This window comes from Montipora capricornis, chromosome 8 (genome assembly GCF_036669925.1).
Source record: "Montipora capricornis isolate CH-2021 chromosome 8, ASM3666992v2, whole genome shotgun sequence".
Lineage (NCBI taxonomy): Eukaryota > Metazoa > Cnidaria > Anthozoa > Scleractinia > Acroporidae > Montipora > Montipora capricornis.
In genome coordinates this window covers 28,190,874-28,215,873 of record NC_090890.1, presented here as the reverse complement: position 1 = coordinate 28,215,873, position 25,000 = coordinate 28,190,874, and the positions used below count along the sequence as shown (strand labels likewise).

At 39.8% G+C, this 25,000-nt stretch overlaps 2 protein-coding genes and 1 long non-coding RNA gene across 5 annotated transcripts in view; 1 reads left to right on the top strand and 2 right to left on the bottom strand.

Moving 5' to 3' along the window:
* LOC138060607 (uncharacterized) overlaps nt 1-5,330 on the bottom strand; it is a 10,304-nt gene extending 4,974 nt beyond the window's left edge. The window contains exons 1-3 of one of the 3 annotated variants that reach the window (XM_068906450.1): nt 5,214-5,330; nt 4,153-4,202; nt 1,421-1,653 (exon numbers count right to left, since the gene is read on the bottom strand). In XM_068906450.1, the coding sequence (XP_068762551.1) occupies nt 1,421-1,624 (204 nt within the window). In that variant the 5' untranslated portion in view covers nt 1,625-1,653; nt 4,153-4,202; nt 5,214-5,330. Of the gene's footprint in view, nt 1-1,420; nt 1,654-2,859; nt 3,094-4,152; nt 4,203-5,213 lie in introns of those variants that run through there. The other 2 variants (XM_068906452.1, XM_068906451.1) reach the window with 2 other exon arrangements.
* A 2,878-nt stretch (nt 5,331-8,208) lies between these two features.
* LOC138060608 (uncharacterized) lies at nt 8,209-23,794 on the bottom strand. The gene is made up of 4 exons (XM_068906453.1): nt 23,664-23,794; nt 16,249-16,481; nt 10,807-11,023; nt 8,209-9,085 (listed from the first exon to the last, which is right to left on the bottom strand). The coding sequence occupies exons 2-4, from the start codon at nt 16,450-16,452 to the stop codon at nt 8,886-8,888; spliced, it is 621 nt and encodes a 206-aa protein (XP_068762554.1). The 5' UTR covers nt 16,453-16,481; nt 23,664-23,794; the 3' UTR covers nt 8,209-8,885.
* Nucleotides 16,529-19,655, top strand: LOC138060609 (uncharacterized). The gene is made up of 2 exons (XR_011134392.1): nt 16,529-18,583; nt 19,370-19,655. It is a non-coding gene; the product is annotated as an uncharacterized lncRNA (long non-coding RNA).
* Nucleotides 23,795-25,000: the final 1,206 nt, after the last annotated feature.

The following is a 25,000-nucleotide window of genomic DNA, read 5'->3' as shown; positions in this document are numbered from 1 at the left end:
GTAAATATCTTTTTCAGTTTGTTATCCGAGTCTGGGTGTCCTGTGCTACGCCTACGCCTACGCCTGTGCTACTAGTGCGAAGATTGTTTACATGCATTACTCATTAACACGAAAATTTTTCAACAATGTTATTATATCGCTTTAATCTAACCCAAAAACATCCGGATAGTAAAAAACTTCATATTTATTAACCATTTCCTTCGCTTTGTGATTTGTGATAATTCGTGTTCGCAAGTATGTAGCAATTTCACGATGATCGTCACACAGTCACGCACCGTTCTCTTTTGCTGGTTTGTTCGTCTTGATGTCATGTTGTGTTGTCTGACCTTACAACAAACGGTTTGATATAATGTCAGAGCCGCACGGGAACTTCCTAGCCAATTCTATTCAGACGTCAAGGGATGGAATCCAATATCACGATAAAAAACACAACAACATTGAAAACAATTTTGCGAAAACAAGCAAATGAGAACATTGCGTGACGACCATCGTGGAACTGTGGCTATGTTCTGTTTCGTTTAATTGTATTGCGGAGAAGATTTTTACGAAGTTAAAATTAAAATCTTAATCAGAAGTCTTTTAGATATAGATTTTGTAATAAAAACTAACGATAAAAAGTCACGACGTTTCGACCCCTCGGAGGTCATTTTCAAGTGAGAATAAAAGTTTTAAGAATTAGCATAAATATGTAAAAACTAGATAAAAATGCGGCGAACGCCGAAATGTGATAAAAATATGTACAAAAGTGTAAAAAGTGCTAAAAATATATGGAGTAATGAACGGTAGCTAGAGAAAACAATAGACAAAAAATAATTAATTACAAGAACTGTTCTAAACAAATAAGTTCATTACTCCATATATTTTTAGCACTTTTTACACTTTTGTACATATTTTTATCACATTTCGGCGTTCGCCGCATTTTTATCTAGTTTTTACATATTTATGCTAATTCTTAAAACTTTTATTCTCACTTGAAAATGACCTCCGAGGGGTCGAAACGTCGTGACTTTTTATCGTTAGTTTTTATTACAAAAAAAATAAAATTAAAATGTGGTTTTAAAATGTGTAGTTCAGCGAGTCTTCAGCCGGTGTCTCTAGGAGTTAGCGCATATCCCCACAAAAACTCCAATTTCAGTCGGAAATTCTCTTAATTTCGAAAAACAAAGATGTTCCTTTCCTAGCCTTCGTATGTTCCATATATTTTTTGACTAATTTCCACCATAAACGAATGAAAGATGCCGAACATTTGAAAATAAAAGTACAGGAGAATAACGACAGAAATTGAAAAAAAAAAAAAAAAAAAGACACCCTGACCCCGGCGCCGACCCCGACCCCGGCGTCCGACCCCGGCACATGCCCCGACCCCGTGTTTTGGCTACTGCCATCAAATAGTGCTGTAAATGAGAAAGCATCATATTACCTCCAATCGAATTTTATGAGAGGCTTCCATTTCCCACGTCTTCACTAAATCTTCTACAATTTTCTCCAGGGATCCTTCCTTGTGATTTCTAGTTCTCCCCTCCAAGTAAGCTTTGTTGATTTTTGTAAAATCGGGTTTTCCCTCCCGCCATTTGATTGCCGGATCATCCATGTACTGTCTGTGGGGACAAGCGCTCTGTGCCATGATCACTTCCGAAGGGATCCTTTAGACTCCTGAAAAGTTAAAAAAAGTGAATGAAAAGTCTTGTCTGCTACGGGTTAAAAAACACTTGTTCGAATAAAAATAATTCCTCGTAGACAAAAAAAACTATCATCGACACTCGTTCTTAAACAATGATAAAAAAAATCGTTTCGACAACAGCAAATATCGAATATAACAAACGTTCTACAAAAATCGAAATTGAACTGGCGTAAGTCTATTAACAGACACCATGCGTTTATATTTTGTTACAACAAATTCAGATTTGTGCGAACTCTATCAAAGTTATGTAACGATTGCCACTCTGTGCTTCACGCACACCCACGTCGATATAAAATTTTCAACAATGTGCTCCCAGTAAAAAGTGCTGGCTATGGTCTTATCGATCCGGGCCGAAAATTCATAGAGAACTGTATCGTTCAATTTAACATTCAAACTGAAACGATTTATGGTCAATGAAGTTGCTGCATTGATATATTGGTGCTCAATTGCAGAATACTCGGTCATACTCGCATATGAATGGCGTGTATTTATATGCCTCATTCTTCAAAGAATGTCGCTAAAAGAACACAATAGTGACCGCTTATTCTCTAGTTACTCGATATTGCTGCTTGGGCAATGAATGATGTGGCAAATGCCGCATTCTTTACGGACTTAAGGTGATGTGGTAATTCACTCGTGGCTCCTGTTTGACGCGATTCTTCGCCCTGAGTCCCCAACGACACGTAAATTAACAAACACAAGCCACCCCCCGAAACTTGCAACACACTGAGTACAAAAAACTAAATGAAGCATGAATGATGCATAAATACTAACAACTTACTTACGCGACCTTAGTGACCTAAATAAGACCTTTAAGACTAAACTAACAGTTTAAATGCTTACATAATATACTGACTTAATTTCGAGTTTATAAAGTTAAGATTCTGATTATCGCAGTTACATACGTTACTTGAGCAGTAACGAAAAGAAAGCCTGAAAAATCCAGGCTTGAACTGGATCCCCTTAAATAACTTGACTTTTTTCCGCAGTTCAAATATATGGTTTTCATATATATATCAACTTTCGTCATATTTACGAGTTTATCTTAATTAAAGGATGAAAACTAAGGCTACAATTAACTTACAAAACTAACCCCTAAATATTTCGAATTTATTCAACGTTGTCTATTGTTTTTCCAGTCTTTCCATATGAAAGCGTTACCGAAACAAAATACTCACGCCTTCACAAAAAATCTTTCGCTTTTTCTCCGCGGTTTTCCAGGCTGGGCCACTCCTTCTTCTTAGTTTGTCCTTAATATCTTTTTCTAGTCGCGGCTTTCTGACTCTTTTCTGCTTTTGTTTTCTTTGCCGCAATTTACTTCAATTCTTCTTGTGATTGACCTCACCGAAACGAAGTGCTTTCACTGTTAACCTTACGACTGGCTCCTGCTAACGATTCTTCGCAATGGAATATCAAGCGTCTTGTTCCGTCAAGCACTTTAAATCATGTCAAACCACTATTTCACCTTGACGACCCAAGTTCCTTCAGTACCAACCCGATGATGTTTCGCATAATAATTTTGCTCCTAACACATTCATTGCATAATTTTACAAGGTTGATTTCCCAAAAACTATGCAGTACATTGAAACTGCTAATTACCTTCCGAAATACAGAGTACAATTTAATCGTCGTAATTAACTGTGCCTATACTATCAGTGCCATGTAACATTTTTAATTAAACTATATCGTCGTTAATTTATGAGAATAACCTAACTTACGCATTGGGTTCGCGTGATATTCTTTACTTCATGTCCAACATGTACCTCCCCAGGCAATCAACTACGCATGCGTAAGACTATTGCGCAAGCTTTAACAAGTACTCATAATTAACATTGATACTAGTCGTTGCATGTTAGAGGGGATGTGCTGCGAGGAATGTTATTTGAGATTTTACTTTTTAACAATTCTTATGAAATGGGAAGCTGAGCAGCTGATTAACTGTTACTTATGCTTTATAGAGATTTAAGGACAGTGCCCATCGCGCATACCTTCTGCACATCTCGAGATACTCGGATTTCCTATGGTGGCGGTTATTGATACAGGGATATTTTAGCGCGGTTCAAAACTATGCGGGAGAGCAGAACTTAGCAAGTGGTCTTAGTATCCAAAACAAAAATTGGGGCTAACCTTGCATTTTTCAGAGATAATTAAGCTTCAATTTGCAATAGGACTCCATACATTGCTTTGTATTTTAAAGCTTTTTACAAATATTGACTGCTTTTCCCGCATATTCAGTAAACCAAGCAAAAGTACCTTTGAATTGGAAGGCACCCTTCTTAATTAAAAAAACTGTGATTCAAACCATTTTGCAAGGAAGTAAGCAATTTTTAAAAATTCATTCAACGCGGCAAAACAAAATGGAACAACGTTCAAAAACGACCTAAAAAAATTTGATCGCTTCATAGTAAGGAAACGAATGACGATGACAACTCAACACCGCTGGCATAACGTCCAATTTAAAGAACACTTACCTGAAGTTCAGAAACGTGTTGTCATGAACCGCAAACGACTTGAAGAGCACCTACGAATTAAAAGCATAACGCTCAAAAACTCACGAAACCAGCTTAGTAGCGAAACTACCCCGACGACAATCCGACAATAGTGATTCGAAAACTTTCCGACAATCGTCCGAATCCTAAGCCAAGCGTGACCACTACTATTATCCAGCTCCACAGGTAACCCATCCGTAAGAAAGCGGTTGGCAAGACCAGTGTCGCCTCTCGTATACGGCGGCTCGCAACATTTAACAAATAAACGAAATGACGAAATAACAATCAAGTTTATACAAACAAAAAGAAATTTTTTGTTCAAAGAGCGCGGAGAGCTTTATGTACTGGATAAGTCGCTATCCATAGTTTAAAATATACTTCACGCGAAATTTTAGTACACTCCTTTAATTGGATGTGCTTAGAGAGTGCATCATATTCACGGTTACGAGACTTTGCAGAGATTGAAACTGTCACCGGATAAGTGTTATCGGGTAACTTTGCACAACTGGAGCCTGTTGTGAAATTTGAGTCAATACAAAGGAACACGGTAGAAGAAGAGCTTTTTTTGTTTGTTTTTTGCTTATTGTTACAGCGTTTTGTTTTGTTTCTTTAACGCCCTTCGTTAGTTTTATAATTACGGGTTCGCCCACACCATGGATGAGCCACACAGAGTTTTCATAGTCGCGTGTATTCAGTATCCACTCCCGAGATCATAGTAGTAGTAGTAGCAGCAGCAGTAGTAGTAGTAGGAGTTGTAGTAGTAGTAGTAGTAGGTTCGATCTGAAATTTCCCAAGTTAGAGAACAGTTAAATCAAGTATGATCAGCATACAACGTTAGCACGACAACTAATGATTGAAAATGGATGGAAACTAACAAAACCTTTAAACATACCTAACATGACCGGGGATGACACAATATTACTTCGGCAGTAAATAGTTTTAGTTCCAAGAAAACCATTTCGTCAATCAAAGGCCGCTAAAGTAATGAGGACAAACCTATAACAACGAACCATTTCACAAATATGAAAAATGTCTGGACTTACTTTGGTCGTCGACTCACACCAAGGTAACTTGATAGAGACCAGGGAGTAAGAATAACGGATAGCTGGTAGTAACAGTGACTACAGAACTCTTAGACCAAAGCTGCATGCGTGCAGCCTTTATAGCGAATAGTACGTGACTAAAACTAGGCATTACCTACAACGTGAGTGCTACAGTTTTTTTAATCTCCCACGCAGAACATGGAGTAGATTGCAAATTCATTCGCGAACGAAGCACGTTCGATAGTAATTCTATAGTTTCTTTTAATTTATAGAAAAATAATAAAAACAACAAGAAAGAAAAGTATGCCGTTTCGAACACATTTACTACATGTGGACAGATGTTTTGGAAACATCCACTTGCTTAGACCACGGCTGCATGCAACCTTTATAGCGAATAGTACGTGACTAAAACTAGGCATTACCTCACGTGAGTTCTACAGTTTTTTTAATCTCCCACGTAGAACATGGAGTAGATTGCACATTCATTCGCGAACGAAGCACGTTCGATCGTAATTCTATAGTTTCTTTTAATTTATAGAAAAATAATAAAAACAATAAGAAAGAAAAGTATGCCGTTTCGAACACATTTACTACATGTGGACACATGTTTTGGAAACTTAGACCACAGCTGCATTCAACCTTTATAGCGAATGGTACTTGACTAAAACTAGGCATTACGTACACCGTGAAAAATGTCGGTTACCAAACGTCAAGAGAAAACTAACCATTTTAAAATCAAGCTTTAGACTTGACCATAATTAGCAATGATTCTATATAGATACTAATCAGTTTTGGTAAATAATCTGTAGTGGTTAAGTGGATAAAACAGTTCATTCAAAGTGGGTGCTCCGGGTTCAAATCCTGTCCAGGGGCTGCTTTTTTTCCTTATTATTTGCTACCAAAACTCCTGAGACAGAGTAATCTAAATAGAGGATTATACTTCATTTGGAGCAAACTGACAATGAAGGATAACCCTTCATTTGACGAAGAGATCGTGTTGCAAGCCGAATAGGCCATTCCGGAATTGTGCAGGGAACTGGGACGACTTTCAAGTTTGAACCAATCGATAAATTGACACCATCTCATGAAAGATAATATTGAGATTGGCCATCTGTCCAAGTGTCAGGGGCACCCAAGGAATCTGTTCCTCACATTATCTGTTCCCCAGAGGAATCTTGCTGGCTGGCAAAAATACAGGTTTTTCGATGAGCTGGCTGGAAAATTTTGTTATTGATAGAGGTTTTGCCTGGGAATTACTGACTTTTTCTAGCATTTCAACCCCAGCTGGCTGTAGAAACTCTGAAGACTGAGGACGACTAAAAAAAAAAAAAAAGAACCCCTTCCCTCTCCCAGAGAATAGTCACAAACATACGACGGCTGGTCAGAGTGATTGCGCTTGCGGAAAAAAACTGTTTTGTCCCGGTTTTGTCGCTTTTGTTCGGTCGTTTTGGATCGAGGGATTTGAAAGCGTGCGGAATTCCTGACTGGGAAATAAATTTGATCAGCTGGCTGGGAAACCAGCCAATTTTATCTAGCTGGCTGGGAAATTTCTTGTGTGTCTTGCTGGGAAAAAGGAACAGATAATGTTTTCGCAGCAACACTGAAAAACACCTGAAAATGCCTTAATAACATCTATTTTCATTAACTGGGGTATAATAATACATTTTACAACAAATTGGTCGTTGGGTGCCCCTGAAGTGTGATGCTTTTATTAGGTCAAACAGAGATCAGGTTACGGACTTCAAAACATAGTTAAAAATTGCATTGTTTGCAAGCTTCAAGATGGTACTGAGATCGACAAACTAAAGAAGATCAAAGAAATAAAATATTGATTTTGTCTGCGCTGTTCGGGGAATTTCTCAGTTTATCAGCCCCGTCGGGCTTACGCCCCGTAAAAAAAAAAAATAATAACTCGCTAATAAATGTATATTCTAGAACACTGCCTAACATGAAGTTTGACGACCCAACATCTTGGGACATTTTTTTTGTCACGTCCACCTTGTTGGGTGATGTTCAAAAAAACATGTTTGATTGCGCTTTCATCGAATTATCTAATAAAATATTAATAGGCACACAATCACGCCCCCACTTGAAGCGAGAAGTATGCGAAGAAAACCCAATGTCGTTGCCAAGTGTATCGTTGTCATGGCATAGAAGAATTCATCATTTCAGATTTCGAGTAGGGGCTTCTTCATATAATTCCGGCTGACCGGCCTGGCTCGGTTACTAACCTCTTATTAACCCAGCGTGAGGGCCGTACTGAGGAATAAAAGGGAGCTTAAGCACGCGCGTTTTTGAGACGCGGACGGCAACCGGAAATTAGCTGTTTTCCCTTTTAACGTGTCCTCACACAACCACATTTACATAGCTAAGTATATTTTCTCCATTAAAAATGATTAGTATAAAAATCTGGGAGACACCACTGTCCTGGCATGCGCAGTGTTCTCTTCCGGTTGCCGCCCGCGTCTCAAAAACGCGCGTGCTTAAGCTCCTTATTGACCCGAGGTCGTGGCAGTACGGACCGAGCGTAGCGAGGTCCCTACAAAGACGACCGAAGGCCAATATTCCCCAGTTCGGTCACGAGCAAGTGAGATTAGTAAGTTGTTTATTTGAGCGACCGGACATTTCTCCGCTCGGTGAATGTTAGTAATCTTCGTCTTCCATCAGCGAACTTTGAAAGTTAACCTTTTACATGTTAAAACTAAATTCCACTTGCTATTATTGTACTGTTGTGATAAAAAAATTAAATTCCGCTGTTTTAAAACTTTTTTGTTTCGCTCAACTTGAAATTCCCGGCGGGAGAGAGAAAAAAAATACGGAAACGGACCGTTTCCTAAGTAATGGACGTACTGTAAAATCCCGACGAAAAACCAGCAAATCAGATTGCTCCATTTAGCCTGAGAATTGCTTACCATGTAATAATGAGATGTAATTGGTTTCTGTTCATATTTGAAATCCAGTCAAGTTATCAAGATGAAAACTGGTGACACTCCCATTCAGCGGTGAAATCTAAGAAACCTTTAATAGTTCTCGCAACCTCAAAATCCTTCTGCTTTTGCATTCCATTAAATATGAAAGGAAATCATTTCGAACCTGATTATATAAGAAAAGAAAAGTACAAATTGGATGCTGTTTGTTTTATCACAAAAACTGCAACCCATCATTTTCATCCCGGTAACCGGGATGAAGTGTTCATGTGGCAAAATTTCCATTTCGCTTTTTAATATCGAGATCTTGGATGGAAAAATCGAGATGTTGGCAACGAGCAACAGGCGTTTACAGTCTTTACATGACATTGCTTTTTTTTGTCACATTAAATCATATTACATATTTTAGAAATCTGTAAACTAAAAGCGTAGATTTTCATCAGTTCTAAGTTCATTTGCTGTGCCTACGAAGTTTAAGTTTTTCTTTTCTTTTTTGGCAGTGAACTTGTAAAATGTAATGCCGAGGATATTAGGTTGTGGTAGCTCGAGTTTATGAAAGACGATTTACAAACTGAAGTTTCAGTAAAGTGGGCTCGATTTAAAGCTTGTGACTGTTCAGTCTTCAATGCATTCAGGCGAGGTGCAGTATTTGAGCGTCTACTACAGTGTATAGTATCCCAAACGGAACAAATAAACTTGCTCATATCCTGTACTCTGCATTGGCATCTTGTAGTTTAATTGAAATTTAATTGTCTTTTCCTTCCAACTTCATCAGAATCTGATTAGGATCAAAATAAAATTCAATAGATTTAATTTTCAGCTTTTCATCCACCTCTGCGACTGCCATTCCGTACATTTCCAAACGTTCTCCGGTTGGAGCCTTGTCCTTGTAGGGGCCCGTCCAATTAGCCCAATGCCGCCAAGAAAACGCCACCCTGGGAGGACCTACGGATAATTAACAAATCGGTTGTGGTTCAGCTTTGTCTGTGCTCTTAACGAAAACAATATTCGTCATCAAACTGATCAAAATTTTGTGGCCTCACGAGGCGCAGTTTTTTACCACAATATCCAAAGTCAAACAAAATGTTTATTCCAAAGCAAGACCAAGATCGTGACACACAGAAAGGGCAAGCGTTGTCAATAACATTCTCGCAATCTGATTGGTTTATTTTCCAAAATGAGCGTTTCTGATTGGCTATTACAACAAAAGAAAGTTGGCGCAAACAGCATTGTCAAGACTCTTATCGACAACGGCAATTTCATCATCATCAGAAACTATCATCATCACTATCATCCTTCGGCTGCAGAGCAGTCGACCACAAGTTTCCTCCATCGATGGCGGTCTTGAGTCGTCTCCAACAGCTGATTGTCATTTAGCCAATCAGATAGTGAGATTACAAGCAATTGCAGTAAAAATTGAAAGTGAACCCGAACCGTTAAAACAATGTAAAGAACGCCGTTAGTATGATCATCGCACGGAGATTTGTAACTTAACTCAGTATGGTCCTTTGGTTCAGTTTCACAATTATAATGATAAGTTGGAATTACCCTGGGACCAGACTTGGCAACAAAAAGGAAGAAAAATAAAATCAGCGAGGGATGGGAGACGAGAGAGGGCTTAGTGAAGGAAAGGGGGTGCCACCGCTCTCCCTCCTCAATCAAATCCTCTGCTTGGCTCGCTTCGCTATCGACGATTTACTTTCGTCTAGATCTGGTACACTTACTCGTCGCAATGAAATGAAAGTACATTGGGAGTGCGGGTTACAGACGAATGAGAGAAATGATCCTCGCAGTTAGCTGAACAATTTAAGCAATTGTCTCTCATAGACACACCTGAAAAATTCGGGTGTCTCCAACGGGATTCGAACCGTTCCAATCGGAAGCCCATTTTCTCTCTTACTTTGAGCACCATTCCTATCAATACAGTTCATTATTAAGGTTGTGAAGGTAACTGAAGAAATAGTTAATCGTGCTCGTCGACGTCATGAAAAATAGCCTGGTCTGTAACTTATTAAGGGAGTTGTACCAATAGTAATCACAAAAGGAACAAAATTTAGGCGTTTGGCACAAATACAAGGGAATGTTTTCTGTTAGTCGTAAAAACGATTAGCCACTTTACGGGGATTTGATGTGGGCGAGAAAGGGTCTTTGTTTTCATGCCCCTTTGTTTTCTCGCTTATATTCCACCCTTGGTGGAATTTTCCCTCTATTTCTTTCAAAATTTCATCATGCTGGTCAAACACTTGAAGAAGTTGTTAAAAACCCACCTATTTGCAGAGGGGTTAACCACCCAACCTCGTTCCCAGGGTCTGTCTCCACCAGTCCCCAGTTGTTCAAAGGCTGGATAACTTTATCCAGTGGATAAGTCACTATCCAACGGTTTCAGATTGTGCCATGATTTCAAATCTTTCCTCCCATAATCATGAATATGCACACTCTTGGCACATCTAAGGAAGGGTGGGTACGAAATCCTTGGAAAACGTTTGACACGAAGTATATTTTACATTATGGATAGTGACCTACCCACTGGATCGAGTTATATAACTTTTGAACAACTGGTGCCAGGAGTTTAACTCTCGTTGGAAGAAAGGTCAGGGATCAAAGTTGCGCATCACCCTGAGTCTCCTCTAAGTAGGGTTCAACTGTGAGCTGCAGTTTCGATTTACCTGAAAAGACCTCAAGCAGTTCCCATGCAAAGCCCTCGCTAAACACGGATCTGAACAACGCATGGGATGATTCAAAAGTGTGCTTATTACTGTTGTACAGCGGCTGATTTTGCATTAGGGCGTTGTAGCTGCCCACTTCCATGGCTTCCTTGGCAGTGAAAGTGCGTTGATGGTTTGCACGCAACGTAAAGGAGTCTCTATCGATAGTCTGCCAGTCCTGAGAAAAAAAAGCAACGACTCATGTTCTTAGAGGTGTTAACATGTCAACTACTCGTTAACAATAGCATTCATATGCCAACAAACGGATCGTTTGTTGGCTCAAAGCAACGGATGGTAACGGTGCTTCTGTGCGTGTCCTCCTCTTTGACTATCGAAAGGCCTTTGATCTCATAGACCACAAGATTTTGGTCAACAAACTGAAGCAGGTCAATATCCTGATAGTGTAATCACCCGGGTTATTGACTTCCTTTCACGAAAATCTCAAAGAGTCAAACTTGGAAAGGACTGCCTTTCAGGGTGGGGCACAGTGCCGTCTGGAGTGCCACAGGGGACAAAGTTGGGTCCCTGGCTTTTTCTTTTGAGGATTAATGACTTGACTGTCCCAAGTATCTTCAACATGTGGAAATGTGTTGATGATACTACGGTAAAAGAAAGCATACCTAAAGGCCAACAGAGCAAGTCACCAGAAGCAGTAGATGCAATCTACGATTGGTCCAAGGAAAATTTGTTCCAGCTTAATTATACGAGAAGACTAAAGAATTAGTTATATCCTTCAATCGTGATTTCCCGCAACTCCCTAGGGTTTGCATAGACGGAACTCCTATCAAAACCATACAGAGCACTAAGCTACTCGGCTTGACAATCAATGATACGCTAACGTGGAACGACCATATAGAAGAACTTGTTAAAAAAGCGTCTAAGAAACTGTACTTTCTTATTCAACTTAAACATGTGCATGTTCCTACTTTAGATCTTGTAACATATTTTTGCGCAGTTATTAGGTCTTGACTAGATTACGCTTGTCCTGTTTTCCATAACAGTTTACCAAAGTATCTACAAGTCGAGCTCGAAAGAGTGCAAAGAAAGGCGCTATCATGCATTTTCCCAGGGTGCACTACTAGGACGCCCTTCAGTTAGCAGGGCTTGAGTCCATCAGGGCCCACCAGGAAAATTTAACAGAACACCTGTTTAAGTCTATTGTTCATGATCCACGTAGTAAGATTACCAGCCTCCTGCCTCCCTCAGTTTCTATCTCATATGAGCTGAGAAGGCAGAGGTGATTTGCCAGGTCTCTTGTAAAGACAAATAGATTTGGAAATTCATTCATCGTTAAGAGTGAAAGGGAAGTATTTAAGTAATTTCTAAGAGTAGTGGGTTTGTAATTTTATAATAGTAGTAGTTATAAATCATTTCTTATATTTCTTACTTGTAAAGAGGCGCAATTCACTTTTTTAACTGCAATGTTTTTCTTAATAAACACAGTCTATCTATCTATCAATCTATCTATCTATCTATCTATCTATCTATCTATCTATCTATCTATCTATCTATCCATCCATCTGATGACCCACGAACGGCAACCGGAAGTAAGCTGTTTTCAGTACCGCAGTAACTTCCCTATCGAGGCCCCCCTACCCTCCCAGCTTACTTTTCAATAAATGGCAGACTGTATTAGTTAATCATGACAGTAACACTTCATGTGCTTTATTTCCAAAATGCATAATAATGGTAAAAGACTTACAAGAAAACGCTAATAAAACACTCCTTTGAGTTTTTTAATTTTGCTGGGAAAAAAGGGTGTTCCGCCCGGCTCCCAGGATCAGTGATTATGAGCGGCAAAATTCCAGCTCCCAGCTAGATAGTGAGGGAAACTCCCAGCCAGCCGCCTTCGTGTCACTGTTTCCCATCCAGCAAAGAACCTTCGTAAATGTGCATCTGTAGTCCTAAACCGCTCGTCAAACCGGTCAAAACAGTTTTTTTTCCCAACATGTGATAAGTTGAATCAGTGGTAAGCTTCACGTGAGCGAGCTCTCCTGCAGTTTCTGTTCTCATGAAGCCAGCACGGATTGAAATGCTAAAAATATTTAAAGTTTTTCAGCGAAAGACTATGAAAGTTTATAACTTGCCAGTCAGCTGATTTTCCACTGCGGAACAGATATTTTGCGGAACACCTTCGTTGGGTTCCCCTGCATGTGGACTGTTCCGGTATGGTTTATTCACGTGCTGCAAGTTCTGATTTGCTTTTGATCTTCTGGTGCGTGACCTTCCTCGTCATGTGCTTGAGCCTTTCCAGTTTGCGTTCTAGTCTTCACGGTTGCAAATCACAGTAATTAACACTGTAAAAAAATGCACGTGTGATTCCATGCACTCCAATAATCGTTTGGAATGTTTTTGTTTTATTCCCTCTGTCCCTTCTGGTTCGATGCAGTTTTCTAGCATCACGTTTTTCTATAGTCTCTTTGATGGGTTCATTGAGGTGAGGAATTAGCTTTGAAGTGGGTGCCCATGTCTCGATTCATTATGTTCCAGTGGGTGCACGTGACATGGAGCTCCGTTGCTGCTCTCCATCTAGCTTATGAACATTTAAGTCTTGGAATTCAGTGGAATATCGTTATACCATACAATAATTGACTTCATTAGAGGTGGCAAGAAATGATTGGCTAGACACTTTTCACAAGGGTTGACTGGTTAACCAAAATTCTGTTGCAACCTAATCAGCTGCCAAATCATTTTTATAATCCAATCTGAGGCTGTCTTGATTCTTGACACCCAATGAAAAGTCAAACCCAGGTCTATATAGACTACCTTTAATGCGAAAATAAGCCCCCCCCTCCTCAAATGTGCTTGAAATAAATAAGCTCCCAGGGGGGGGGGGGGGGGCCTTAATAAAGTATTTACGGAACTAGAATGCGTGCAACTCGATTAACCAATGATATTCTGTTTTGTTGCGTCGTAGTCTCCCTACAAGGGAGTTGAAAAAACGAATTCTGCTCAAAATAATATTCTACCTGTGCATTAACTGTTAAAAGAAATTATTCCGAACTTAAGGTTACTGTCAACGTTCAGGCGTGTCTTTTGAAAAATCGCTCTTGTTCCCGTTGTTTTTAAAGAAAAAAAGGACACTATATTACTATATAGTCCTTTAAGTTTGCCCACCTCTTTCAAAATTGTTGGGTATGTACCAGCGCACAAATCGGTCTCTCAACGAAGTATCCATGTCCGTATCCATAGCATCCTGGGAGTGAATACCGGGCCTCTCGTGAAATGTTGTTGAAACAGTTTGCCCACCCCAGCAGCCAACATCGCTCAACATCGAACTGATGTTAGGTAAGGTAAACACTTTATTTATCCACGGTAAATTCATCAGCATTACAGATAAGCTGAAAAAGTTCACCCAACTTAAATTTACTAGACCTAATATTAAGTACAATAAAATTTCCATGTTTTCTATGAATGCCGTCTCTAAAATACAGATTTCATTAGTTTGTTGAAAGGGAATCAGCCTGCCTGAGGTTAGATGGCAGGCTGTTCCAAAGAATAGGGCCGCTATAACTAAAGCAACTAAAGCTGTTCTTATAATAATTCGTGCAAATGTCGAAGCCGTTTGCTCTGGCCTTGACATTTCATCCCGGTAAACCTAGCCGAACTCCACCCTGAGCTTGTCACCTTGTCGCGGTGGTGGAGCTTGCGTGTCTCAGTGACCCAAAGAGCTATGCCGGTGGGGACTTAGTCCATGGTGGGTTCAACCGTGCCGGATTGGTCAAGGGATAGAGACCCGACAAAGGACAACCCCTGGTCCTCCAGGTTGGGAGTTGGGCGTTAGGCTAATCACCTAACCTCGTAAAAAATGAATGATTACAGAAACCTTGCACATTAGAGGCAATCTACCGAATCTTGGCGCCGAGCGGCACACAACATGACGCTCCAGAGTGAAAGCCGCGTGGAAACTCTAGAGCCGAGGACGCCAATAGTGCACCCAAAAACACAGTTGAGGATAGGAAACTGGAACGTGAGAACCTTGTATGCACAAGGTAAGACAGCCCAAGCGGCGAAAGCAATGAGGGAGGCTAAGTTGCAGATAATGGGTATAGGTGAAAGCAGATGGTGTGGATCGACGAAGTTCATTCTCAGTACAGGTGAGACAATAGTGTACTATGGCAGAGACGACGAAGTTCACCAACACGGCGTGGCCATCATGCTAAACAAAGATGCAGCAAAAGCATTGATCAACTGGGCACCCATTGATGAGCGAATAATTCGAGCCAGATTCCATTCTAGGTTCGTCAAGTTAACACTGATCCATGTCTATGCCCCCACCAATGACACTGATGAAGAGGTGAAAGATCATTTTTATGAGAAGCTCCAGACAATAGTGGAAAAAACACCGAAACACGACTTGCTGGTTATCACTGGAGATTTGAACGCAAAGGTAGCAAGCGATGTAGAAGGATATGAAAGAGTCATGGGTATACATGGAGTTGGAACCAGGAACGACAATGGCGAGAAACTATGCAATTTTTGCGGCATGAATGACCTGGTGATCAAAGGTACGATATTTCCACAGAAGGAGATCCAGAAACAAACAAGGGTATCCCCTGATAGACGCTCTTTCAATCAGATAGACCGTGTGTTAATCAACAGGAAATTTAGAACCTCTCTGCTGGAAACAAGAGCCATAAGATCAGCTGATATCGCCAGTGATCACCACCTGGTTTGTACCAAACTGAGGCTAAAGTTAAAAGCAGCTCCTAAAAGACGTGGAATTAGAAGGACGAGATATGACACTCAGAAGCTGGAGAACGATGGGTGTAGGAGGCAGTTTCGTTTGGAACTAAGGAACAGGTTTGAGATATTGCAGAGGGAGGAGCCGGAAGATGACGAAGCAGATTAGCCAGAAGCTGAGCTGGAGAAGGCAAACGGCATCTTAGAGAAGGCTAACAATATGACAGCAAAGAAAGTTCTAGTATATAAGAAAGTCAAGCCATGGATCAGTAAAGAATCGTGGGACCTGATTGAGCAGAGAAAAGAGATAAAACTAAAACTTCATGGAACCAACTCCGAGAGACTAAAAGAAAAGAGGCGAGTAGAATAATATATAGATTTAGCCAAGCCAACAGGAAACAACCAGTTGGCTATTTACAAAGCGTGGAAGGAATAATCATTTATTTGAAGTGTGTTCGTTGGGAGAACTCACTCTACGAGCCAAGATTCCATGACGATGATGCATTATCTAAAGAACGTATAAGAACTTTTTTAAAATTCCTGTATAATATGTAGTATTTTTTATCATTACATAAGGCTCACCTATACACAGGATACCCAAGATTAGAATTGTGTTCGACATCTATAGAGGTTTATTTAAATGGGTCCCCCAAAGGCGCGAAATTTTTTGCCAAATCACTGAGATGATTAACAAGTGCTGTAAATGAGACAGCCTCTTACCTCCAATCGCATTTTATGAGTGGCTTCCATTTCCCACGTCTTCACTAAATCTTCTACAATTTTCTCAAGGGATCCTTCCTTGTGATTTTTAGTTTTCCCCTCCAAGTAGGCTTTGTTGATTTTTGTATAATCGGGTTTTCCCTCCCGCCATTTGATTGCCGGATCATCCATGTACTGTCTGTGGGGACAAGCGCTCTGTGCCATGATCACTTCCGAGGCGATTCTTTAGACTCCTAAAATGTTCAAAAACATGAAAGGAAAACTTTGTCTGCTAAGGGTTTAAAAAAACCACTCATGTGTTTGATCAAATTTCATTTTTAAGGTCGGTTATCGCGGGGCCCACTTTTGGCATAAAGCCGAGTCAAAAATAGTATTACATCCTTTTTAAGTTGTGTTTTGAATAAAATTAATTCTTTGGCGAGAACTATCATCGACACTCGTTTAAACAATGACAACAAAAATCCTTTTGAAAACAGCGTTTATATCTGCTAGTTACGTGCGACCGAAGGCACTGGGTCTCGTCTCGTCCAAGGAAAGACTTCGAAGCTGGGCACGAAAAGTTTCCAGTGCCTTCGATCGCAATAGTCACCGGTATAGATTGATGATGATGATGATGATGATTATAGACTTTATTTAAGTATCAATAGTATTTAGCATGGGAAAAACTAATTGGGGACACTATTTACACAATAAAGTTTACCTTAGCTAAAGTTAAAATTACTTGCAATTTAATGAATAATGTATATGATAAGTAGATAAATAGAAAAATAAATAAATAGATGAAATGTATAAACTAGGTAAGATTTTAAAAGTTTAAAAGATCTCAAATATATATAAAATGTAAAATTTAAATTTAAAGCGGGCTAGCAGCATATATCACAGTTCTTACATCAAGTCTCAATGAGGTATAGTGAGGGGGACTTCAGGTGCTCACTCGATCACTCGATCAATGGGCTGTTAAATTTCGGCTTTCGTTCGGACGGCCGAATTGGTGTACGAACGTTCTGGAACGGAAGCGCTAAGCCCACGTGTCCCAAGTGCGAATCCTACCCTATGCTCTTATTTCATTATTTTTAGGGGACGTTCTGAATTTTCCATCGAATTATGAAATCAAAGTCTTAAAAGTCGTAGAAGACCAGTGTTCCAAGTATCTTTTGAATTCACGATAAACTTGTGTCACAGGGAATTAGTAGTCGGATATGCTCGGTCTTGATATGGAAAATGTTCGTCTGAAGTCACATGACAAAGCAAACCGTAGATCAGCCATTTTTATTAAGCGACGGCAGGAGAGGAGTTTACGACTTTCAGGTAAGAAGTTGATGTTTTCTGTCGTTCTTTCTGACAAAATAATTAATAGGAAACACTCAGATACACAACAAACCACTGTCGAATCATCCGTGCAACGAATTTCAATTCGCTGTGGATATCTGATACCAGTAGTTTAAACAGGAAAGGTGTATCACATCATTCCGATACAAGTGAGAACCTGGAATGGAGTGAAAAAACTAACCACAACCCCCAGTTCTGTGGTAACAGAACTTGTTTATCAGCCTGAACTGAATGGTATACCATTACGTGAATCGATCAACAATGACCAAGAGGCAGCAAATGTAGTTATCACTGTGCCCTCCATTCATAGCGTCCACTCCGTGGAAACGTTTGTTCATTGTATTAACTTTGGACGGCGTTTGGTTCACGCAACAGCGGGGAAGTTTGTTCAGTGTCCAAGATGTAGTACTTACATGAGAACCATCAACTGCTCGACAAAAAAATGTGCTCGGATTGTAGTTCAGTCTGATGATAACCTGCTACATGTTACTGCATGTTCTAAAGGAAGCCTGTCCAGATCTGTCTTTGATGTCAGAGGGAACTCTGGCAGAGCTGTTACTCGATATGAACAATGTAACCATCACCTACGACGCCTCCAATAGCACGATTAAAAAAATTAGCCTTCAGAAATGAGCTGAACTGTTGCTGTTTAATATGTGGCTCCCGGTACAACATTCAGGACCTTACAGAACGTTTATATTTATAATCTGAGAAAAGAACTTTCGACGCTGCCAAGGTCTGTCTTTATTATCAGGGAAAACTCTTGACAGAACTGTTTACTTGGTATGAACAGTGTCTGTGTACGTGTATTTCATCTGTTACCATTTAATTTGCCAAAAGGGACTTGAACACGTTTATTTCTTATGGCATTCAAACATAAGACCTGACGCCAGGAATCAATCTTGTTGTTGTTGTCAGTTATTCTTGCAGAAAAAGATCTTTCAGTGAAGGAACTGTCTATGTTATTACAAGAAACTGGGTGCAACTGTTACTTAGTATGAACAAAGTAAGCATCATGTACAGCCCCTTCAGTTTCACAATTAAAAATAAGTTGAGTTTTACTGTATTTCTCAACTACTTAATTTGGTGGAAGGAATTTAAAAACTGCCAGCATTTGGATTAATATATAATAAAGCTTTCAACACTTGGATATGTAGCTTTCAGGGTATTTACATGTAAAACAAAAAAGATAACTTTCAAACCCTCAACTTGCCAACAGCGCAGTTCAATTCAGTTTTCATTAAACATTCAGATTAATTTTACAAAAATCCTTACCCACAAATAGCTGAGCTAATCAGGGTGGGGAGGTGGTTTTGCATCACCAAACATTCCACTCTTATTGTACATTGTGAACCAATCAAAGTTTAAGAAATTCTCAACAGCATCCAATCAAATGATCCCTATTTACTGCTCCTGCGTAAACATGTTTCTAATTTGATATTAACCATCACTATCTAGAATATGCACAGCAAAATCTGCAAAGGAATGGAATGCTCAGTTTCTAAAACCCTGCACAATAATCCAACGCATCTCCATCAGTTCACCTTTTTGATGTCAGTGCAAACTCATTAACTAGGACACGTTGCTATACAAGCAAGAATCCCCTTTTGTACTTAGCAATTTCTTGGTCTTTTGGGCGGCGGCGGGGGGGGGGGGGGGGGGGGGAATTCTTACACTTTTTTTCTGTTTGCATGTTTTTCGTCATTTACTACCGGTAATCATCAATGAGGTGTCTCAGAGAGACTTTGATTAAAACTCTTAACATTGGCTTCTCTCTATTATTTTTGTCTAGTTTGTTCCAAAGATGGGGCCCAAAATATCGTTAAGAGTGCTTTCCATAATGCACGGTGCGAAAACGTGGAATATTAAAATCAGCGTTTCTCAGATTGTACTGTTTCGGGGTAGTATTGAATATTTCTGTTATATAAGTGGGCACAACTCCGTTTTTTACTTTATACGTTAGAATGGCGATGTTTTGTAACCGTTGTTGATACAGACTTGGCAGAGCTGCTCTTGTTAGAAGCTCACTGTAGGTCTCCGATTTGGATTAAAAACTGCCCTGAGTGCGCGCTCTTGAATTCTTTCCATTTTCTTCTTATCGGATGATTTGCAAAAGTGCCATACGACATCACAATATGTTAGGCGGGGCAGAATATTGGATTTATACAGCTGTAACTTTACGGACCATGGGATTAAATTACGCAATCTCAATAATACCCCAACTTTACAGCTCGTTTTCTTGCAAATCTCTCTTATGTGTTCACTAAGTGTCAATTTGTTATCAATGGTTGCACCGAGAATTTTGAGATAATCATATGATTTAACTTCATGTCCATCGAATTCCATAGTCAATACATATCCAGGGGTTTTCCTAGAAGGTTGCGGATCAAGGGTAATGATTTGGTATTTCTGAGTTTTGACGGTTTTGAAGCAATAGTCCGTCGTAAAGGAGTGTATTTTGGTTCAAAGACGAGAACCTTTCGAGAAAATATACGCAAGAGTGCATCTTACAGTGGCAAGAAGGTTTCTTTTGATTCATTCTAACAAAACCCCTCTGCTCCCCATGTATATACAAGTAAGTTATCCTCTAATTTCGACCACGGTATCGTTTTTGACACCGTCAGTACATTGCATCACCGTTTATATATACTTTACGTCATAGAAAGTGCGGCGTACGGGGTTTTATGCACAAACAACGAGTGAATAAAACCCCGTACAAAGCACTTTCTATGTCGTGAACTGTTTATTACACAAAAGACGAGAATTTTCATTAAAATAGTTTTCTGAACACGAATTAGAAACAAAAACTCACTAACAATAGAACCATATGCAAATTTAATTTAATTCAATAACAAAGTACGATTTGCACGATTTGCACGAGATGCACGAGTGATTGGCATGGAAACGCCTTTACGCTATCGTTGATTGGTTATACTTCCACATGTGAAATAGCTGTACGCCATTCTGATTGGCTGTATAGGCCTTTTTCACATGTGAAAATAAAGCGTATGGATTTGTACAAATGAGCTTTATGGAATAAAATTCTCACGTTATGTGTAATAAAATGCTGTACTGAATGTTGAGATAAGCATTTTTCTTTGAGTTTATTTGTTGGCATAACACTGACTGTTGGCAGCCATTAATCTATAAACGCATCCCACCTGAATGCCTCCATGAGTCTTGTTACAACAAAAACAGATATATCCGATTTCACTCCGAAAGTTATGTAACGATTGCCCCTCTGTGCTTCATACGCACCCACAACGATTTACGTTTTTTCACAGTGCGCTCGAAGAAAAAAAGTGCTGGCTGTGATCTTAACAGTCCGAACCGAAAAATCAAACAGCACTATATTGACTATATTATTCAATTCAACATTCAAACTGAATCAATTTAAGGTCAATGTAATTGACATACGATGAAATGATATATGAAATGGACCATATATGAACTGCGGGATATGAAATCAAGTGAAGCTATGATCCTCGCAGTTATGGACGCAATTTTTGCAATTGCGTAAAGAAGCCTGAAAAATTCAGGGCTTCAACGGTGTTTGAACCCGTGACCTCGCGATACCAATGCGACGCTGACATAGTTGCTGCATTGATATATTGGTACTGCAGAACACTCGTTTACTTATTTGCATATGAATCGTATTACGTTATATGCCTTATTTTTGAAACAATGCCACTACAACATCACCGTCAATGAATGAAGCTATGAATGAAGCTTTATTTAATCTCGGGATTGACGAGGTTGATTAGACCTCTAGCAAAGAAAAATATGCTAATAAGCCGAGAGAAATAAAGAAAAGGAAATCCAAAAACTATTTACAGAATAAGACCTAAAAATTACATGACATAGCTATATACAACAAAAAGCCCAATTACTCAAAAGAACATAGATATTATATCGAGTTAACTAAAACCTTAGCTGTCTGACTGTTTTTTTAAAGGCTGACAATGTGCTTTGGGATCTTAAGGTATCAGAAATCTTGTTCCAAGTAATCGCCGCCAAGTATTTAACTGAGTTCTTGCCATAACGAGTCGTATTAGGTTTCGGTACTTGCAGCTTGTTAACCCCTCTCAGATTTTTGATGTTGTCTCTTAAACTAAATAGGTCTCTCAGATATTCAGGTGGATAATTGTTAATTGTCTTAAATACAATAATTAACAAGTTCTGGATACGTCGATCCACAAGGCTGTAACCAATACGATCACAAAGAGTGCTAGTTTGTGAAGACTCATCACTGTACACTGAGTAACGAACAGCTCGTTCATGCACCTTATCCAGTTTATTATTATCAGACTTTAAACAGTTATGCCAAATGGAGGAACAGTAATGAAAATGAGACATAATGAACGAATTATAAAGGCAAAGTTTGGTCCGAAACGATAAAATATTGTTCAGTCTACAAAGAACATCTAGTTGCTTTCCAACTTTCTTGCTAATTTTCGTAATGTGTTTTCCAAAATTCAGGGCATTGTCCAATGTTAGCCCAAATAGATCTACCGTATCAAGTAGTGGTAGTGCAACACCTTCAGCAAATAATGATAGTTTGACATTGGGCTTTCGCGAGAGAACCAGGGCTTGCATTTTTCAGGGTTCAAAATCATCTTGTAATTACGAAACCACTCACACACCACCACAAGTTCCTTATTGACAACTTGTTCGACAACAGCTGGATCAGAATCAGCAAAATATAGCTGATTATCATCAGCATAGTTAGACAGTTGGTCGCGTTTTTTGAAGTTTCTCGATATTGTTGCTTATGTAACGCATGATGTGGCAAATGCATTGGCGCATTCTTTACGGAGTTAAATTCACTTGTGGCTCCTGTTTGATTCGATTCTTCGCCTTGAGTCCCTAACGACACGTAAATCAACAAACACAGGCCACCTCCCGAAGGGGACATAGAGTTATGTCGTAGAGTTAGAGTTAAGTTTCCAAAATCCTGAATTCAGGATTTTGGACTGCCAAAATCCTGAATTCAAGATTTTGGACTTCCAAAATCTTGAATTCAGGATTTTGGAAGTCGTAGACTCTAACTCGAAGTCATAACTCTACTGAAATAACTCTATTGGTAGTTAATCTCCCTCCCGAAACCTGCAACACAGTTCTAGAACTCAACTAAACTAGCAGTAATCGCAGATTAGCAGAGTGCGTTCGATATGCATTTCAGCCACTCAGGAAGTGCAAAAGTACTAAAGTATTTTCTTGTGTTCCATGGATAGGACCTCTATAACCTTCACTTTCATATCTTGCTCTATAATTTTACAACTCAAAAGAACATAAATGCTATGAAAGACTGTTCTAGGGAGAACTGAGAAATATATATTTAACATATGCCAATATGCTATTGTACACTGACTCACCTGAGGAAACAGAAAGCTAGGTAATGAAAAAGTCAAAGGCATGGTACTTGAACACATTTCATAGAAATCGTTTATCGAATCCTCAAATGGACTGTGTACGCGAGTAACATGAATAAATATTTCAATGAATTGACGGAGTGTGTTGCTTCCAATTTGTCAGAGTCTTTCAAATAATAATCATCGAGCCACAACGATAGCTTGTTCTGGACCGAAATTACAAGCTGTAATGAAATAGCGCTTTGGCCACTGAGCGACACAACTCATTTGAATAAAGCTTACTTTGTAAAGATAAAACGGCACGATGGCCCCCGAGCTACACAACTCGGTGGATTCAATTTGTGGCGCGATGGCCGCCGAGATATTACCCCGCGAGCAGTTGGTTTCTCCTACCACAAGCTTTATTCATTTGGTTCGATGTAACGTTAGTAAATTGACTGCTGAGTTCATGTTTCTTTGATTTAGCCCGACGGCATGGCCATACATAATAATTTCTTAATCGAAATGAAACATGCAAGTACAAAACTGTAGCCTGCGCCACTGAGACGAAACCAAACCTCTGGTTAACCGGCGTTAGATTACGTCTGCGACGCAGCCTCGTACCTCGTACCTCGTACCAGGATTCATATTTACTTCCCTAAGAATCTGACGAAGCATATTGCAAAATATGTCAGCTCAGCTCGAGAGCACATTATAAAAGGCCATTTTGCTTACCAGGAAAAGGCTTTCAAAATCCAAACTAAAAACGTGCCTCAGAAATCACGGGAGACTTCACCACGTGTAACAGAATGTAAACGGAAGCTCAACATTAAAGTGAGGCAAATGTGTGTTGAACTTTGTAGGCCGGTGTTTCTCATTCTCGTCCCCATCGCCCTTTCCGCTTATCTTAGCCGGCGGGGCCTTGGCATGAGAATCGAAGGCTCATGAGTAAAATGAGCAACCGATAAGCAACTCTTGAGCGACCCATGAGTATATGAGCAACTCATGAGTCACTTGAAATGAGCAACCAATGCGCAACAATAAGCAAAATGAACAAATGAGCAACTCTGAGCAACTCATGACCAACTTCGAGCAACCCTGAGTAACTCAAATTCAGGGAGTAACTGCGAGGATCATTCGCTCCGTGACTCAAAATGTGTATAAGAGCAGACGTCAAGCGCGCGATGCTCATTTGGAGCAATCCCTTTGGGTGAACGTATGGCTCATTTCTGCTGCTACTGCCACAAACCGTTTAATCGAGTTTACAACAGATACCGTCACGATAGGCGAAGTTGTTGGAAACGCAGAGATTAGGAACCTGTGGGAGGTGTAACAATGGCGGACGGATTTCAGGAAGTACCACCTGCGCCTGGGACGCGTAAGAAGACAACGACAGAGTCATGAAACGGTTGATGCGACAGCTCCGATTTCTGCGTGCCGGGCTGCAAGATTCCCAAGGCCAGACAAGACGCAACTTGTTTCAATTTGCAAGTGGGGACCAGATCGACGCGGTCAGTGAACTGGTCTTGAATTTGTTGAAGACACACATTCCCATCTCTCCTCCATTGTACTCCTCCATACAGTGAAGTTGACCCCTGTGAATAATAATTACTTGTTTGTTCGTCGTAAATACACTCAAATCATCGACCTGTGCGAAGCTTTTGAACGATGGAGAAACCTCAAAAAACAATTCTTCACAAGCTCTATTGGTCGGTTAGCGGAAACGTATTTAAGATAACAGGGATAAATTGCTTCGTGCATCTTCAATCTGAACGCCGGCAACATTAATGAGCTCGTTGCGTGGTTGAAGGCCACGAACACTGAGATAATTTATTTTTTCATACTGTCTCCTTCTTATAACATGTTTCATCGTTGAACCTTTATAGTTGGAAAAAAACTAACGAATTAGCGTGTTCTGGGGCTAACTGGCTCAGTACAACCTGCCCTAGGATTTAGTTAAATGATTAGCTTTCTTGTTTGAGGGGCCGAGTTCTCATTAAACCGTTTTATATTCGTAAAAAAAAATCCTATATTGTCTTGTTTTTTTTGTTTGAACCGTGAGGGGGCCTGGA